The 19,142-nt window shown below is 40.2% G+C and overlaps 1 protein-coding gene across 1 annotated transcript in view; it reads right to left on the minus strand.

Moving 5' to 3' along the window:
* Positions 1–17,131, minus strand: part of TEX10 (testis expressed 10) — a 43,559-nt gene extending 26,428 nt beyond the window's left edge. The window contains exons 1-6 of the mRNA XM_065753536.1: positions 17,054–17,131; positions 14,030–14,218; positions 12,476–13,182; positions 6,842–7,085; positions 4,926–5,038; positions 3,252–3,490 (exon numbers count right to left, since the gene is read on the minus strand). Coding sequence (XP_065609608.1) covers positions 3,252–3,490; positions 4,926–5,038; positions 6,842–7,085; positions 12,476–13,182; positions 14,030–14,209 — 1,483 coding nt within the window. The 5' untranslated portion in view covers positions 14,210–14,218; positions 17,054–17,131. The remainder of the gene's footprint in view (positions 1–3,251; positions 3,491–4,925; positions 5,039–6,841; positions 7,086–12,475; positions 13,183–14,029; positions 14,219–17,053) is intronic.
* Positions 17,132–19,142: the final 2,011 nt, after the last annotated feature.

Genomic DNA, 19,142 nt, shown 5'->3' on the forward strand with positions numbered 1-19,142 from the left:
AGCCTAATCACCTAGTCACTAAAAGTGACTATAGATCCAGTTCAGGGGTTGGGTCCCCATTGGTAAAATTCCACCAAAAACAAGGAATATATTTAAGTTACCCTACATTTATGATACAGAATTACTATACAGGGTAAAAGACACACTATAAAAAACTCCTGAAATGGCATGGTCATACTCAATCATAATGCAGGCAGTCATTTAGAAGTTGAAATCTGACAAATTTGTCAACCAACTGGAAAAAAAATCAAATATTAGAAAAAAATTTAATTAAGGTAAATTACTACATTATTTTGATTTCATCAGGGGCATTAACTTACCCATTTCACATTCACATGTCCAAGATCTATCTTGGACATTTCTTAAACAGCACATTAGCATATTCTTAATTTGCTAGCAGTTCATAAATTAGCTAGAAATCATGTAAAGATATAAATGTTAACTGAACTGCAGTAAGAAATAAATATTCTAAGCACATAGAACATTCAGCCACTTTCCAATAACTCCTCATGGCACATTCTGTAAAGCAAGTTCTACTGCTTGAATTGGTTCCTAGAAATGACATAAGTTTAAAAACAAAATTCGAAAATCCACTATTAAAAAAGTAGTATTTAAAAGGTCCAAAATGTAGAGACTTACAAAATGCAAGTACTCATGGCTTTTAACACACCCTAGTTTTAATCACATGGCAACTCTACTTCTGAAGTGACCCTCTCATTTGAAGAAAAATGATCAAAAATACAACTTGAAGGTAAACTGCACCTGAAGTCATACCTGAGGAATGCAAGAAAGAAGCAAACCTTCTTATTATAAAAACCAGATCCAGAGTTTGATCCTAAACAACGGAGAGAAATCCTCAGATGTCAGCTCAAAGCTCTTCTAGACATGCAAATTAAGTGGTGCATTTCACCCCAGCATAAATAGCTACTTAAAACAGACACACTCAGACAAACAAACAAAGACCGCAAAGATATCACCAAACTTGTGTTGCATAATGCTGAGGAAGTTAATAATGGGCTTTACTTAATCTCTCCTTTCTTAGGTTTGGGGTGGTGGGATTATTTTGTTTTGGTTTTGTTTGCTTCTGTTTTATCTGTTTTTTCCTAACTAGATTTCCCCTCCTTTGTTTTCCATTGTCTTCTAAGAAAACAGTGACTATAATAGCTCATTTTTTCTTTTGTACTGTCTTCTAAAGAAAGCAAACTGTTTCAGACCATTCATTTCAATTTAAGATAAATTTTAAACAATTCAGAGTTCTGTGTTCAGTATGTACCAAGTTTTGGACTATAATCTTGCACAATACAGTTTAGATTCTCTACAGCACCAAATAAAAACTAAAATTTAAAAACAAACAAACAATCATCTTGTGGTCCTTCACTGGACTATCTCCACTTGCACTGTATCTCTCAAACTGAAAGTCCAACAGTCAACAGTACTCCATGTGACTTAATCAGTGCTGAGAAGATGGATCGTTTCCCTCAGCCTGCTGGCAACGCTCCTCCTCATGTAGTCCAGGATAGTGTTTGGCCTTCTCTGCCACAATTGCAAACTGCTCACTCACAATCAACCTCATTTCCATTGAAAGCTGACTTCTGCCACACTGTTTTCCAACTGGGTAGCCCCAGCATGTACTAATGGATGGGGCTGTTCTTCCTCAGGTTTACTTCCTCTTACTGAAATGCATGAGGTTCTTGCTAGCACATTTATCCAGCCTGTTAAAGGTGTATTTCCTCAATATCTAGTAAATGAGGTTTAATCTTACTTCTCGTCAAGCTTTTTCTACTGCACAAGGATTATTTAGAAAGGACAAGGGAAACTGTCCACACACATACAGATTTCTGAGGTAAACAATTTCCTACATGCAGCAAAATTCCCAAGCCTTTACAGAATCAGCAGACAATATCCATACATACCAGTCTTTTGAAAGTTCACTTTGCGGAAGAATTTGTTGTGGTGTTTGGTTTTTTTTAATTACTATTTTTTTATATTTTTATTTTTTAAAGCTCATTTCACTTATTTTCTGCCATTTCTAGGAAAATTCTTTTACCAAAACTGCTACTTCAGTTAGATAACATTTTTTTCTACTGTCTTGCAAAAGTCTGGCAGACAAAGCAAATGCTTTAATACAAGAAAAAGCATGAAGCACCTGACTTAACAGTTTAATAATAGCTGTAAACATATTCCTTAAGTAACAGCTCTTTTGCTTTAGCTCAGATGATGAGATGGGCACATCTCTGACTGTGGACTATCATTTGTTTTCAATAGGAGGCTAAATTTTGGAGTGTAGATAGGAATGATTAGTTATTATCTTTGTTGTCTGGGAGACCGTACTAGACAGATTCCTAACCAAAATGGATTTGAAAGGAGAAACCAACTGCCAAAATATATTTCAGGGACATTTGACATAATCTTGTCTTACAACACTAACAACGAAAACTGTTGCTAAGGGCAAAGCACTTTCCATAAACTCCAGTTGGCTGTGGAATTCAGTTCTACAACACTGATACCCAATGAGACCACAAGTGGCATCAACCACGTCATGCAAGGCCTTATTTGGATCACAATCAAGCATTATTTTGGCAAGGCAGAGAGAACACAAAACACTCTAGTGATCCACTAAGTCATAATCGGAATGTGTTTTCCCTTAGAAATAGATTAAAATCAAACACTACAACAGCTTTCATCAGAACCACCCTGGTATTTCATAGAATGGTTTGAGTTGGAAGGGACCTTAAAGATCACCTAGTTCCATTTCTTCTGCCAAGGGAAGGGACACCTTCCTCTAGAGCAAGTTGCTCAAAGCCCCATCCAACCTGGCCTTGAGCACTTTTCATGTTACCAGAGAACTATTACTGTTATCTGGCATTACTCAAGAATGCTTACAAGCTACATTAAGGATTTTAAATAAGGACTGAAATATGAAAGCATCACACAACTCTCCTCCCTGGTACTTATCTTCTTCCAGTAAAGAGAACTCTGTCTTCTCATTTCTAAGAACGTCTTAAGATGTAAAAGAAGTGAAAACAGAAGACGGATACAAGACTGTACACATTAGATTTTAAGTATCAGCAGTACAAAGTCAGCACCTAAAACATGAAACAATTTTCAATGCCATGTGTGAAATTCAATTTACCTGTATAGACACAACATGCTTGTAATAACCAAGAATATAAGACAAAGTGACCCAGAAACAACAAAATTACTCAACCTTTCCCAGCGCACAGATGTCACTTTGGAGAAGCTTATCTTACCTTTGTTCTGCTGTATTTGCATTAGCCTCCATGTCACGCCCAGCAGTCTATTCACCTGCTTGCTATTCAGCCTGCTGCCATCCTGGAGAGTATCGGTCACAAATTTCCTTATCATGTCCAGCCAACCAGAATCCGCCTGAAGCGTTGAAGCACTTGCTAGTGAAACCATTATGTCACACAAGGTTAAGTTCAGCAAAAGATGGTCTACATTGTTTGATGATGTCGTACAATACTTGTTGCTAATGAGGAGCAGGAAGAAAAAGAAACATCTCAAAAAACATTCTACGTCTTTCAATATGCTGTTACTTTGACAGGAATTACACTATGTTGGGAAAAAAATAAACGCTGAAGTTTTAAAGCAAACATTTCAAAAGTCTTCATATCTGACTTCTACACCACATTTAGGTTAATTTCAATCTTAGTTCTGCCAACATGATATCTCTTGCTCATGTTTATTGTGGCAACAAGAACCAAAGCTCTAAATTGTGTCCCTATAGCTCTTGGGCATTTTTACCTTGACATAGCAGCACTTCCGGGAGCCTAAAACAGGGAAAGGAATATCACAAAATGACTCCTCATATTCAGATTCTCTTGCATTTCTTTTCCTGAGAGGAAACGCGCTTTTTGTCACTACCACTTAACAATAATAAGCACCATGAACAGAGAAAAAAATCATTTATGTGCCTTTTTTCCTAACTCCTGTAGAATAAGAAAGCTATCTGCCACCATCACCATATCCCACCAAGGTCTGAAAGTCAAAATTGAGAGTTACCATGAAATTTATCTGCAGAAAGCTGCTAACAGGAATGCCTAATTCAGAACACGGAGGTTTGAAGTGACACAGCAGAGCATGTGAAACTGCACTAACATTAAGTGCAGTTAATCTTCAATTCAATATAGTCAGCTGTTACGATACATGGAGATAAATCCCAACCTATGGGCGGCATCATTTACAGATCACAAACTTTTAACCATTTTTTTTGTGTTCAGAAAATGCTGAGTTAAATGCTACCAGTAGTACTATGATACAGATGCTGGCTGCTACCCATTTACACGGACTGCAATGGCAGAGAACAACTCCGGAACAGACTCTGTGCTAATACAGTCTGACCTCTGGGAGCTGAAAAGGGACACAGCCTGCTACTGGCCTGTACCAGAACAAAAACCATGTTTTGTTCTGGCTAGCCAGCTCAGTAGCTAAGAACAGCATGAGTTTGTTCAGCTTCTCCATGCCTGTTCCATACTGCCTTCCCACAAAGGTCAGGCACAACAAGACCCACGCACCTCTCCAGCTGTACTCATCCAGCAGATGTGGCTGAAGAAGCATGTTTTAACCATGTTTTGATGCAATTCAACCAAGAAAACAGAATCTGACTAGTTTCATAATTAACATGGATCACTATTAAACAATATGCAAACTCCAGATAAAAGCTTTCAATAAACTACTTTCACTTCTTTAAAACAGCGTTTTCGTTTCTACTGGAGGAGATCAAGATGACTTCCTAATACAGTGCTTTTAATAAGTACAACCAGAACCCTCTGGTTGCACAGACCTTCCAAGGAACACATGATAAAAACAGCTTTAGAATTATCAGAAACTTAATACTGACTCACACATATTGTCTCATTTTAGGAAACTTAATAGCTGTCGCACAACACTGAGTTTATTCTTACCCTTTGCATGCATCTTTCTTTTTGTGTTTTACTGTTTCTTGTAAAGAGTAAGGAAAATTACGCATGAAGTGGTGCTTGAAATCAACAAGGTAATTCATTCGAAGCCATACTTCCTATTAAGGAAAGCAGACGACAGAAAAAATGCTAGTAAGTGAAAGACATCATGCACAAACTGTAAGGTTCACAAAACACAGCATACAATTCAAGATTATAACATTTAATCCAAAATGGACTGGTATGTGCTCCAAGCAAACACTAATGTGGATATATGCAATATTAAACCGAGGGAGTTAAAAGTATCAACTGAAAATGCTTTTAACATTAGCTTTTCAGAGTGATGCTATGAGTTACTTGGAGTGACTGTCTTGAATTTTCCAAAGACATATTCTGACAATGCCTTCATCTTTCCCATTTTTAACATGTTGGCAGGCTTTGAACTACAAATATGAGACATCTTCCATTAAGAAGTCTATCCTTACAGAAAAAGGTTGTTATATTCAAAAATAATTGTAGTTTGTGGGTTACCAGACACTCAGTCACTGTTCAACACACACATAAATGCCTGCATTGCTAGCACAATAATCTTTATTTTCAAGTATAAAGAAAATGACCAAACTATTTCCAAGATTAACAAGCACATTCAGAGCAATTTTATAAGATGCCTCCAATAACCACTTTGGTCCTTATAGCCCAAGGACTTATTAAATGAGCAGCACTTTCATTTTCAAACTGAGCTCTATTTGAACGCACTTTTAAGTATAAAGGTGACTATGAAGGAATAGAGAGGATACAATTATAATATACACTATCCTCAAAAAATAAGTTGCACGGCCATCATTTTATTTTAAACACCCTGAGGTCATAATGCAACTGTGCATACAGAAAACGTCTCACACCTTGACACTGGAGTACTTCTTCCATGTGACCAAGAGGCAGGCACCCTACAGCCAAGGGCAGCAGCCCTGAAGTAGCCTAACAAAAAAGGTCAGCAGCAGCAGGTGCCCAAGATCCTGCCTGCTTACAAGCAGTCCTGGCAAAAGGATGAAAAGTTGAATGGGAACAGCATGTTTTGTTTGGACACATCAAATTCACCCCTCAGGCTGTGTATGTGGGCTAACCCTGCTTTAATGGGTTGATTCCACATTTTTTTTCCAGTAATTATTCTGTATGTTCCATATACAGAGTAGTTCTACAAACCCATACACGGACAAAACCAAAGAGCTGTTGCCAAGATTCTCCTTCCAACTGGCCTCAAGAGCTGAAATGGAAAGTATGCATTTGCCAGCTTGCAAGGTCTTCTGAAGAGCAGCAGAAGTAACAAAAAAGGCAGTCCATATATCAAGTAAAGAGACAAATCAGAGCAAAAATGCTTCAAGGATGTTTTCAAAATACCTGATGCTTTGATTCGGTGCCATGGGGGATACTACCAGTCATGGCATAGCAGTGTAAGTTCTACCAATCAGTCAGAGGATTTCATTCCACCCATCCCTTACCTTTCCAAAGGCTTAGGGTTTGTTTTTACCTCTGCTTCACCAATGTGTAAAACTTTTCAACATGTTAAATGAACAAACACTTCCACATTTCCTCAAATTTATATTCTAGAGGTTATCTGGGAGACAATGCTCCTCTTCTCCAGTATGACTTTCAGTCTTAAAACCTTCTGTGCTGCAGTCATCAAGGATTCCTGGAGACTACTGCTGAACTGAGCAATGAGTTCACTGGTTTCTTCCCTAAAGACTTAAAACAAACAAAAAAAAATCCAAGCTCAAGTTTTGCTCAAAGCCTAGGCTTTTTGTCTCTTACTCAATAAAATACTTCCACTACTTCCAGTCACCAACTCACCAACCAACTCACTGGTTTCTGATCAAAACAAAAATGGACTCTCATTATTACACCACATTTCAATTCTCCCTTACCATTTTGTACGTTTCATCGTGTCGCTTTGTGAGCTTCCACAACAAATGTATTATACTAAGCACTTGCTGCATAAGTTGCTGACAATCTGATTCCAAAAGATTTCCGAGAATGGGAGCTGATTGTGCAGGAGATGCTTCAATCCAGCACTCAATCAGTAATGGAATTATTATCTCAATAAAACCTTTCAAATTTTCAGCCGAGGACAGGCCTTTTTCTGCACTGTCCATTACACTTGCCAGAGACCTATACGACAAAAAGCAAAGAAAAAAAAAAGAAAAAAGATAAAGATCACACCTTTAAAAACAGTTTAGAGCAAAATCACTTTCCTGCTTTCTTTATAGTAAAAAATATATTTTTCAACACACTAAGTTAGCCTTTTTTCTCACTAGATATTTCAATCTAAAAGGGAGCTCAAACCAAGTGCAACAAACCTGGTCCTGAGTCCCCACATATTCGTGTTTCTAGAACAGCTTCTTACATGTTATTATTTCACATCCCATTGTTACACGTAAAGTCTACATAAAAGGAGAAATACGACTTGCATTATCATATCAATTTCCAGCAACAGATGAAATTCCACTGTGCTCAGCACAACAGAATAAAAAAGCTTTAAGTCCCCTGAAGCAAAATAATGAAACTGACTACAACGTATCTTCAAACACATGAGGTTTATTACAGTTACTGCTGAAGATCATTATTAACTAACACAATGGTTGCTCATAATCATAGAAAAATAATTAAGCAAAAATAGATCAATTACCATTGTGATGGTTTAAGTTAGAATAAAGCTCTGGAGAGCGACTGGCTCAAAAGTTATTAAAATTACTTGCTAATGAAGACAAAAATTATCCAAAAATAAAGAGATAGTTTAAACTACGTATATCCTAGAAAGCAAAAAAACGAGGTTCTCAGAACACTTCTCTAGGGATTATCCACACTGACGACAAAATTCTGCTCCTGGATAAATTCAGACAATTTATATCCATTCTGTAAAGAAAACTCTTTAAAGAAAGGAACACCTGAAGAACTCCTGCTGTTTTTAAGCAATACAGAAACTTCTGAATGGGTCCCTAAAAACCTGATATGGGAAAAAAAAAAAAAAAAAACCAACACAGAAGAGCAATAACAACTTCAACTTACAAGTGCTGATGCTGCACTCCATGAAGATTTTTTCACAGAATGCTCATGCTAAGGAATTCCCATAATTCTAAATTCCTAATGCATGCAAAAAATGTATGCTGAATTTCCCACTAAATCCTTTTCAATGATATTCTCAAAGATACTTCTCCTTACAGACACACATTCAAAATTAGATTTGACTCACTACTTGCTTTCTTGCCACAGATTGTTTATAAACAGTTCAATTTCAGATTGGATTAAAGAGACAAAGCTGTTTTCTCTGATGATTCTGCAATTTCCACGCCATCCAATTAGTTACATCTTTCTGTGACGTTCCCCTCATCCTCTAAACTCAGCAGCAGCAACCAACATACCTGGTCAACTTAATCGGGCTTTTCTCCTATTAAACTAAAGCATTTTTTGTTAATTGTCTACACACTGTAGACACCACAGTTAAGGCATCAGATTTTTCAGACTACAAAGTTTAGGGTGAGTTAAGTCCAATGTAGACATCTAAATACATGGTAGACAAATTTGACCTGGCCAGTTACGGCCATCACGGAGCCTTAAAGCATCACAGGACAAGAAAGTTGACATATGCTTATACCTGTAATTTTACTGAACAGTTGTCCTGTAAATGTTAATGACGTGAGAAGACTTGGCTGAAATTGCATAGCGTCAGTAATTGGCTAACACAGATCTGAAGTCTTATTTCTTCATCATTTCTCTAAATATAATACCCGGTTAGAAGAACAGCACAAAACATGGGAAGTTGGCAATACCTGAATATCAGCACAAAAGCATAATAATGCACAATCAGCTATTTTAATAGATACCTGAAACAAGGAACAGGGAACAATAAAAATAAAAACCCAGAGAAGAGAGAAGCAGTGCCAACAGGAACTCAACCAGATACTGAAAGTATCTGGGCAAGAACACTTTTACATCTCCCCACAAAAGAAGCTCATACATCTCAAGATATTCTCTTTCACACATTCAAAGTAAGACAGCAAAAGGACTCAATGAAATTTGGCTGACAGTAACAGATTACATGTATAAGTGTAATCTGTTCAGCATGCATTTGAAGAGTGCAATATCCTTTGCCAACACGTGGACACAGGAACGAGGAAAGCTGGATGTCAAATGAAGTGTTGACCCTTTTGCCACATGTCCATTATCAGTATTCCCTAAAGGTAGGGTGGCTCTGAGAAAAAGCCAGAAAGCACCTTATCTTCACATCGGGAGAAAATATCAGTGAGGGGAGCTGTCAGACACTCATACATACAGCCCTTTACGCTGTCACTTCCCTTAAAATGCTAACATTCTTCTGAAAAATAGCAAACAATTATTTTTTGTGGCAGCGTATCTACAACTCGAGAGTAGGAGAGCAAAAGAAATTTTGGAAAGAAACGTCAAGGAAGCACAAAAGAAACAGAAAATAGGAAAACAACTGCCAGCTGCTTAAAATAGGAAGTCACTGGAAGTTATCAATTTTTTTTTTTGGTCTTGAAGTCAGAGCTCCTCTTCCTTACAGGTGTATCCATCAGCAGAAAAACACTCAGCTTAATTCTCCACATGTCTATCTGATACACAGGTCACAGCATGTATTTACTATGCTGTCTTCCATTTTAGCCACTCAAGTCTTCTCCAATTTACAATGCAGCTTCAGTTTGTCCTTTCTCAGCAGGAACAGATGCTCTACTGTTTTGCTTCAGTACCATTTCCAGTCCAAAACAAGATCATACACCTTGGTATCACCAAATTCAAGTTGTGCAGGCCTTCCATTTTCCCAAACCTGAAATGAATTTGATGCAGAATGCAGCAGTCAGCACATAAGGCAGAGAACATCCCAGTAATTTACTTATTATGATCTTTTATTCACATATAGTAGGAAAACCTAACACACGACAGGATATAATAGTCTTATGATGTGCACCGCTGGACCATTCAGCATGCCAAGCTCAGAAGGGATCTACAGTTTACCAAACATTGACACTGCTGCCTGTTTTGAAAACCTTGTTCTGTAATCACTAGATTATCTAGGATTTGGCACCCCCTAACTATAGAACTTCCAAGAAAAACACAAATTGGCAACAAAAAAAACTGAAATAATATTAGTGATATTTGTACTTTTTAAGGAATAAAGTTGAAACTTATTTGTAGTATTGGTGATGAGACCTTTTATCATCAACGCACACACGATGCAAATAATAGTTATTTCTGGCTTGAATGGCTCTTATTACCTATAGTTAAGACTTCATTACTTCAGCATTGACTTCTTCAAAGAAAAAAAAAAGAAAAATACACTGTTTGAGATTTTAGCTTCAAAGAGCATTAAGGACCTTTCACACCTCTTACTTGAGGTCATTTTTGTCACTATAAGTAACGGTCACAGCAGAGGCAAAAGAATGACTGTCATTGGGACTGGAGGAAAAAATGAAAATCCCCATCATTGGGACTGGATGAAAAAGAACTAAGCTTCTTCAGAAAAGATTTCACGGAGATGGGCTTCATGCTGTAGGTATCCATCCTGTTTCTTACATCAAATACAAAAGCTAGCAGAATACTTTTTGCTCTTAATATACACCATGAATATCCAGTAAAGTAAGCTTTATGAGTCCTTGAAAAATAATTAAAAAAAAAAGCCTACACCAAAGCCATGAGCATATGCAATAAAAAGAATATTCAAGTACCTTGTACGGGTAGGCTTTCTCTTTCCATTCTTCTGCTCCGCTCCCAACAGCTTTCTCTGCCAACTTTGCTTTGGATGTTAGCAATGTTTCCTTCTGCTCTTCTGGCTCCTCCTCACGCTTGCAAATGGCTTTTTGAAAGTATTTATAACCAGAAGTGGATCACGATGTTTCACCGAAATCTAGCTCCTCAGAAAAGGGGAATCCAATTCAGGTGACACCAGATGTAAAGTTTACTTTCCTAGACCTTGGATACAATGCACCTTTAACTACTACAGGGCACGGAACATCACACACTGCGTATCATTCAGTGCACAATAAAAGAATCCCCTGATATTCTGCGGTCCCTAACTGTACGATGCTGACTGCACAGATGAAATCCTTAGGACTGTTCTTCACTAAGCAGTGAACCCCCTCTGCTGCCTCAAGACTGGCTTTCACCGCAGCAGATACTGCTGGTTGTGACTGAACTCCTATGCTATAGTTAACAGTCACTTTCCTAAGAATACGCTGCACATTTTAATTACCTTAACATAAGAGTCCTGTAACTACTCTAAGTAATCCACTCTCTACCAAGAGGAAGCCTAAGAGAACAGGAATGAAACAGTCACTCGCACGTCACCAACACGGAGATGGAAAAGACCTGCTAATTCAGACCAAGACCTGTGGTACTAAAGGAGAACACCACTCCTTCAGTGCCTCCTTCAAAGATAGGAGGGAGACTTAATGATGGATTAAAAACCTAGTTTGCAACACAGTGGGTTTTATATATCTTTTTTCTGTCACTGACCTCCTTAAGACGAATTTGGTCAAACCCACTTAAGTGTAGTTTGTCCTCCTCAGCAGTAAAACAAGGATTGTGGTTTCTCTTCAAACTGCTTTGAAATCTATGGACTAAAAGTAACGTAACAGCTAAACAACATTTTTTTCCCCCCCCAGGTAGCTCCTTCCAGGTGTTCTGTCACCACACGTGTAACATCTACAGAAGCACATATACTTGAGGATGGCAACATTCAAAGTTACCATAAGAAAAAAGCTGGGGAGGGAAGGCTCCCCTCTGGCTTGAGGAGTGAGTGAACCAGAAAAGAGGGAGAGTAACAAATATTGTTAGTTACTTCTCCCCTAAACTTCACCTCAGACCTATTTACAGAATTACTAAAAACCACACAGACCTCTCTGTGACTAAACAAATTACACCTTTTCCCACTTTCAGTAATGTGTCTCAGAAGAAACACCTTTTATTCATAGTGAAGATATAAACTGATGAATTAAGAACATCTAGGACTGGAAACTCAGTGGAACTTCAAACAGCCAGACATACTATTTTACAAAGAGGTTACTTCAAGAAGAAGAAATTAGACTCCTTCTAAGGCTATTATACTTCCTAAGGTAAAAGCATAAAATTTCAGTCAAATTCATTACCACTGCATAACAAATACATTTACATTCAGTACAGAGAAATGTGTCTGCTTGCCCCTACACGTCTGATATCCTGCAATAACTTGTAGTCTTCGGTTTGCAATCCAAAAAGAAAACACTCAAGAGAAGAGTTGTTCTTCCAGTATTATTGTATCATAAAGTTTTAACTTGCTAGCAAGAAAGCTCATTATCTACACACACAGCCCACTCATCCGCCGAGTACTGCCCAGTTTTCAAGCTACTGCAGTAAAACTTCACACTACCCTATATGCTCTGGAAGACACTTCAGAGGCAATGCCACAGTAAGAACTAAATAGTTACCTTCAAGATCAATAAGCCAGAGTTTACCATTAACTGTGATCATACAGCTAACATTAAGTTATTTTGGAATTAAACTTTTCTCACCTCAATCTAAATGATGAGTTCATCTTTGGTCGTAAGCCATCATTCTGATACAGATGTACGTGTTGTTGATTATTTGCATGGACCTTCCAGCTTATAAACACTGGGTTCCTCACAGAATGAGGGCTATCCTTTTGTTCTTGAAGCCCCTCATCTTCCATTTCATTAGATCCATCCACCACTGCCTGGAGGAACTTCTTGAGCCTGGTAAGTACATTTAATCTCCACTGCTGAGATGTTACTCTGCGGTTTGGATTAACAGACAGCATCCAGGAAAGTTTGTCTTTGCTTTTCAGTCTTTTGGACAGTTGCTGGTGAGAAATAAGCTCTACAAAATTCTTCAGTAATATACTACTGCGGTCTGTAAGAAGAGCTGGGTACGTTTCCAATAAAACGTCCAAGACTTTCAATGAATCCTCCTGAATTCCCTCGCTGATGTGAGTCATGGCACTGGAGAGATGGGCACTTACCAAAGGAAAAAATGGAGCAATCTGTTCAGCTCTTATTTTTGAAGCCAAGAACTGAAGCAGGTGAACAGCCGCTCCCCTGACACCAGAATCTTTGTCTGTAAACACTGCTGCCACCTCACTAATTATGTTTGAAAGGTGTGCATCAATTAGAAACGGATACTGAGACAGGAGTTCTTTGAGCCCGAGAAGCGCATTTTGTTTAACCCCAGGACTATAATGGTGCATCTGTGAAAGTAAATCCTGCAAGGAAAGAAACATATTTGTTATCTCCATTACTCTAAACTTGTTGACTTCCTTACCTACGTTCTAGTACTTTTTTTCTCCTAAACATTAAAAAATACAGAATCTGTTCTAACAATGCACTGCTGTCTGTAAAACCAATGTAATTTCTAAACAAATATATTATACAAATACGTGGTGTAACAATGACCAAATCAGCAACATTCAAACAACAGGAAAAACAATGTACCACTTGTTCTTCAGGTAACAAGATAACTCTCATTCTGAAGTATATATACAACCCTACTGACTTAGCAGAGGTTTTGAAACCCAGCTCTTACATTTTAATCTAAGACTTTCAAAAACAGCATTAATTAATTATTAATTAATTAATTAACACTTAGAAGAGCACACAACTTCAGCCTTCCATTGCTGAAAAGCCCAGCCATGAGTTATATGCTGGCCCAGAAATTTAAGTCACTCAGTTCATGGCTCAGCCTAGGTTTTTTGTTGTTGGTTTTTCTTTTTTTTTACATCCATCTTTTTTTCTTAGAATCTATTACAGGAACTTCAATCACAGAACTGTAGGGGTTGGAAGGGATCATCCAGCCCAACCTCCCTGTCAAAGCAGCTCCCTAGCCCAGGTTGCACAGGTAGGCGCCTTGAACGTCTCCAGAGAAGGAGACTCCACCACCTCTCTGTGCAGTTGTGCCAGTGCTCCTTCACTGCACTGTGAAGAAGTTCCCACACACATTTGTGCCAAATTTCCTGTGCATCAGTCTGTGACCATCTCCCCTCTAAGCAAAGCAAAGTCAAGCAAACATCAAGTCACTATCTGTCAATTCAGAACGTATTGCCCAGAACATACCTTAATGTTAAGTTTTCTATTTTGCGTAGTAAGCATTCCATCTTCTTTAAGCTGTTCAGGAATTTGTATGGCCTTGGTTTTGAAAGTGGTATCTGTTGCATTTTCTAGTTTAGGCTTTTTTTTCCCAACTTTTAATTTCACTTTCTGGAAGTCTTCTTGATGTTTCCTTTTTTTAGTCATCCTGATTCTCTGCAAGAAGACATTCAGAATTTCAATTTGATTAAACACAAAACATTTTTCACCAAAAAGCAGCAAACTCCTAGTGAAAGCTACAGATTTTACATATCTCCTCTGCATAAACTACTGCCTGCTACTGAGACAAGATGCTAAGCTAAGCAGACCTGCAGGCTGATCCACTACAGCTGTCCTAGTGCCTAGAAAACATGCTGCTGTTCCTTTGGTTGTCTTCACTCTGAGAACAACTTTACTGAAAAAGATCACCTGAAGATCTTCATCTTCCACTGCTTTATAAGAATATGTCGAAGTTGTGGGTTCTTTGTTTTTTTGTTTGTTTCTTTCTTTAAAAAAAAATCCTGCTGGTACAGCAACTTTTTATATACCCAGCACCTGTCAAGGCTAAAGAGTTCAGTGGAATGTCTTATTTCATCTGCATGTTGCCTAACAACTCCATCACAAACAGCACACTCATCTGCACAGGTAAAACCACAGATACCTATAAGAGATAGCTTCATTGATAGCACAGCACACAGGACCAGGCAAACTTCCAGTATGCTTTCAAAAGTGCAGCTGTGCATTAAAGACTAACAAAAAGAAAGGAGGAAAAAAGAACAACAAAAGGCTAAAAGGACATGGAGAGTGAAAAGATGCTTAAAAGCTAAGTCATATTTAATAAGGAATTAAAAAAAAGGTGGTATGAACAGCTCTACTTAGATGCACTGTCATACTGGACTAGACATGCAATGAGCAGAACAAATTCAAACCATCGCTTCGATTTCTGCTCAGCCTTCAGTACATCTGTACAGGTAAGAGCATGCTTAGATCAGCCAGATCAAAGAAAACAGGCTACACCACTGGTTCCTTACATTCCTTCCCCCGCCATTCCCATACTTTTAAACTGAAGGCCACAATACCCAACATCAGGCACAAATCACACTCAGACTTCTGTTAATTAAGACCACAAATCCATGGTCTGATGAGCCCTAGAAGCATTTGTGGAGATTACTACAATTTAAAAGGGGAAGGAAGGAGATTAAGTAGAAAGTGGTTATGATGTTTAACATTTCACAGCTGGAAATCTGATTGCTTCCAGATCTCAATGCATCCAGCACTTAAATCCAGCTTTAAAGGTTCCTGCTGTCAGGCCTATAAACTTGATTCTTTCTCAGTATAAGGGAATCTCTCTTCTGAGCCACTCTGTGGGTAACTGGCTTTTGGACATTATTAATATATGACATTGTGAACATAAGTTTCAACATTTAAATGCTAATTTTATTTTTAAAAAAAGTATACATTGGTGGCAAAACTTATTATAAAGCAGATGTGATCACCACTCACTCTAGCAAATAAAATCCCATAGATGATTTTTCAATGGACTTCAGATCTGGTACATCTGTGCTGCATTATATTACTTCATATCCACATCATAGCTCTACGTAAGGCTGCCTGAACTGAAGTTTTGCTCTAATATTTAACGTCTGAAAAGTTTTAAAAATACCTTAGGTTTTAGTCCTTTAAAAACAAGACACATTAGCTTTCTGGTTTTATAACCTTTTGGGGTTTCATCTGTTTTGTGTTTTTTTAAACCTCATTTATCCTTTAGGGAAAAATAAAACAAAGTTTCTTCTCTCCTCAATTGCACAAACAGCTGAACACGCACTGTCAGCAGGAGCAGGGAGGTAATCTTCCCTCTATACTCAGCACTGGTGAGGCTGCGCCTCAGGTGGCATGTTCAGTTTTGAGCCCTTCACTATGAGAAGGACAGTGAGGCCTTGGAGCGTGTTCAGAGAAGGGCAGTGAAGCTGTGAGAGGTCTGGAGCGTGGGAGATTCACAGGAGACCTTTCACACTCTACTGCCTGAAAGGAGTTGATAACGAGGAGGGAGTCAGTCTCCTCCCTTAGGAAAAAAAAAAAAAAAAAACAGGACAAGAGATTATGGCCTTAAACTGTGGCAGGGGAGGTTCAGGTTGGATATTAGGAACAATTTCATCTCAGAAAGGGCGGGGAGGCAGTGGCACAGGCTGCACAGGGAGGTGGTGGATTCACCATCCCTGGAGGTGTTCAAGAACCATGTGGATGTGGCACTGAGGTACATGGTCAGTGGGCATGGCGGGGTGGGCTGATGGTTGGACCAGATGGTCTTAGTAGTTCTTTTCCAACCTGAATGATTCTATGCACATTTATTGCCATGCTTGCTTTAAAAGACATTAAGTCTCACCCTACATGATGAAGCATCTGCCTTCCACTTAACATTACCTTTATAAATGGAGACATACACGCACGAAAATAAAATTACAGTTACTTTAAAGGAGAAAGCCTATAAAATATACCACCTCCCTCTAGCAGGGAGCAGCAGTTTATCTCGCACCGCACATTTTAGAAATAACTTCCGAGAAACCTCAAGGCGCCTGTCTCCAGCTGTCCTGCAGGAGGCCAGACCGGAGGGAAAACATTTACAAAAGCAGAGCTGTGACAACACCGGAGCAACGAGGCGTCCAGCAAGCCCGCGCACGGCTCCAAGCACGTCTCAGCGAGGCGAAACACAGCGCGCAGCCCCAGCCGTCCAGCTGCCGGCCCTCCCGCGGCAGCACCGAGCCGAGCGCACCCACCGCCTCCGGCTCGAAGCGAAGCACCAAGAGCCACGCGGCTCCGCCAGCCCGGCCCTGCCCGCTCGTGACGCCTCCGGGCGCCGCTCGGCCTCCCTCGCACCGGGCTCGGCGTGCCGCACGGAGCGCCGCTCCACCGCGATCCCACGAACCCGGCCCCGCGCGGACCTCAGGAGGCGGACAGGGCCGGGCCCGGAGCCCGCCCCGCACCCCTCCCGCTCTCCCGCCGCCGGTACCGTACCCGCCGCCCGACGCAGGCGGGGCCCGCCTAGGCAGCCGCGCGCTCCTCCCGGCGCATCTTCGGCCGCGCGCCGTGCCGTGCCGTGCCGTGCCGTGCGGCGGGGCCGCCCTCCAGCCGGCTGTCGGTTCCGCGGGACGCGGCGGCCGCTTTCCCGCGTAGGTAAGGGGGCGGTTCACACAAAAGGCGGCCGCCGGCGCGGGGCGGACAGGGCCGCGCCGCCTCCTTCCCCTCCTCCGTCCTCCTTCGCGGGCACAACGGCGCCGCCGGGCCCCGAGCGCGCCACCCCGGCCCCTCAGCAACCACGCGGCAGCGGAGCCCCCTTCCGCCCCCGAGAGCCTGCCCGGAAACGGCCGCCCACGTGAGCGGCGGGCAGCGCGCGCGGCGCCGTGGAGAGCGCGCCTCCCCCAGGAGCGCCCCCTGCCGCCCCGGAGGTCCACCCAAGTCGCTCCTTCAAGCGAAATTGCTGCGCCGGCTGTGTTTTTTCTACTGTCAGCTTCCTTGCTAACAAGATTCTAAGTACTTTTTTTTTTTTTCCTTTTCGAAGTAAGTATTTTGTACCCACACTATTTAACAAGGATTCATCTTCAGGAGTCCACTCGCTGGTTTTTGTTTATGCCAGCTCTGCAGAGCTCTGACAGATACAGAAAGGGAACAGATCTATTCTGCAGTGTGCTGCTGATGTGGTTTTCAAGGCAGCCTGCAGGTCTCACCCCGCTTTCTTTTCTGACCACAGCAGCCCGTCCCATCTCAACACAACTCAGTCAGGTCACTGAAGGGATTTACATTACACTGTTCTGATTTGATCCTGCATGGACATCCACTATGAGTTAGAACAGCACTGGAAGCATTTCACTACACAAGGCCTTACATGATTTAATTACTACAATCTGAGCCCTCTTGCCTCAGACTTCAAAGTTGTAGTACATACTAGGATCACTTTCACACCTTTTTAAGCACAGCTAATCTACCTTGTGTGTCTCTCTTACCTTCTGTCAGTATTTACTCTGAATCTTTTTAGGAATTTCTAGAGGTCATTTAAAACTTGCTCAATTCTATTTCGCTCTACCTGCAGTGACAGAAGGTAGGTGTTAACAGGTATATTAAAATGAGTATTTTCAATGAAACTTTAACAATATTGTGCTCCATGAAAATATTTTTAATTATGTTCCATAAATGAACCCAGCTAATAATATTTCCTTCCACAAACAAACAAACACACCAACATTTGCGTTTACAAAGTAGAAAAGCACTTAAATGACTTGAGAATAATTTTTGTGAAGGGAATGCAGTCAGTGATTCTGTACACTGATACCTAGATCAGGTTCACAAGGCAGGGCCTGCTGCTTCAAAAGGGATAACCGTTTCTTTACCGAGAAAGACATTATCACAGTCCTAGAAGAAAATGGAAGCAAAACAAGAGGAAACTAGCAATAGAATGAGACCTACTGGCTTTAAATTGTGCCAGGGGAGGTTCAGGTTGGATATTAGGAGACATCTCTTCTCCAAAAGAGTGGTAATGCTGCCCAGAGAGGTGGTGAAGTCACCATCCCTCAAAGCGTTCAAGAGAGGTGTAGATGTGGCACTGAGGGACATGGTTTAGTGGGCATGGTGGGGAGGGGTTGGTGGCTGAACTTCTTTTCCAACTTTAATGATTCTATGATTCTATAACAGCGGAATGTTTCCAGAACTTTATAACAGAGAACATTATAACCTACACCAGACAGTGTCTTCTGTTGCACAGTCAAAACTTTCAATTTCCTGTCAATTCACCTGCGAATACCATTCTCTTTTCGACTTTATGCCTTCTAAGAGATGTTCAATTTCTGCAGTTTTGTTAAAGACAACTTTCCCAAAGCTCTCTGGTGTCTCAGTAAAATATGGTGAACTAACAAATTGCTAAAAGAAAAATCAATTTTTGCTCGGTATATTTTTTCTTGTGTCTCGATGGTACTGTAACAATCAATGTATAACATCAAATACAGTCAGTAACATTCCTTAAGTATCACTGACAGAGATGGTGAGATAGTGCCTTTTTTTTTTTCTTCTTCTCTTTTAAACCACACAATTCTGGTACAATTTAGATGTTATC

The sequence above is a fragment of the Cyrtonyx montezumae genome, unplaced genomic scaffold, assembly GCF_038088225.1.
Source record: "Cyrtonyx montezumae isolate F1298 unplaced genomic scaffold, pur_monq_1.0 scaffold_8, whole genome shotgun sequence".
Classification (NCBI taxonomy): domain Eukaryota; kingdom Metazoa; phylum Chordata; class Aves; order Galliformes; family Odontophoridae; genus Cyrtonyx; species Cyrtonyx montezumae.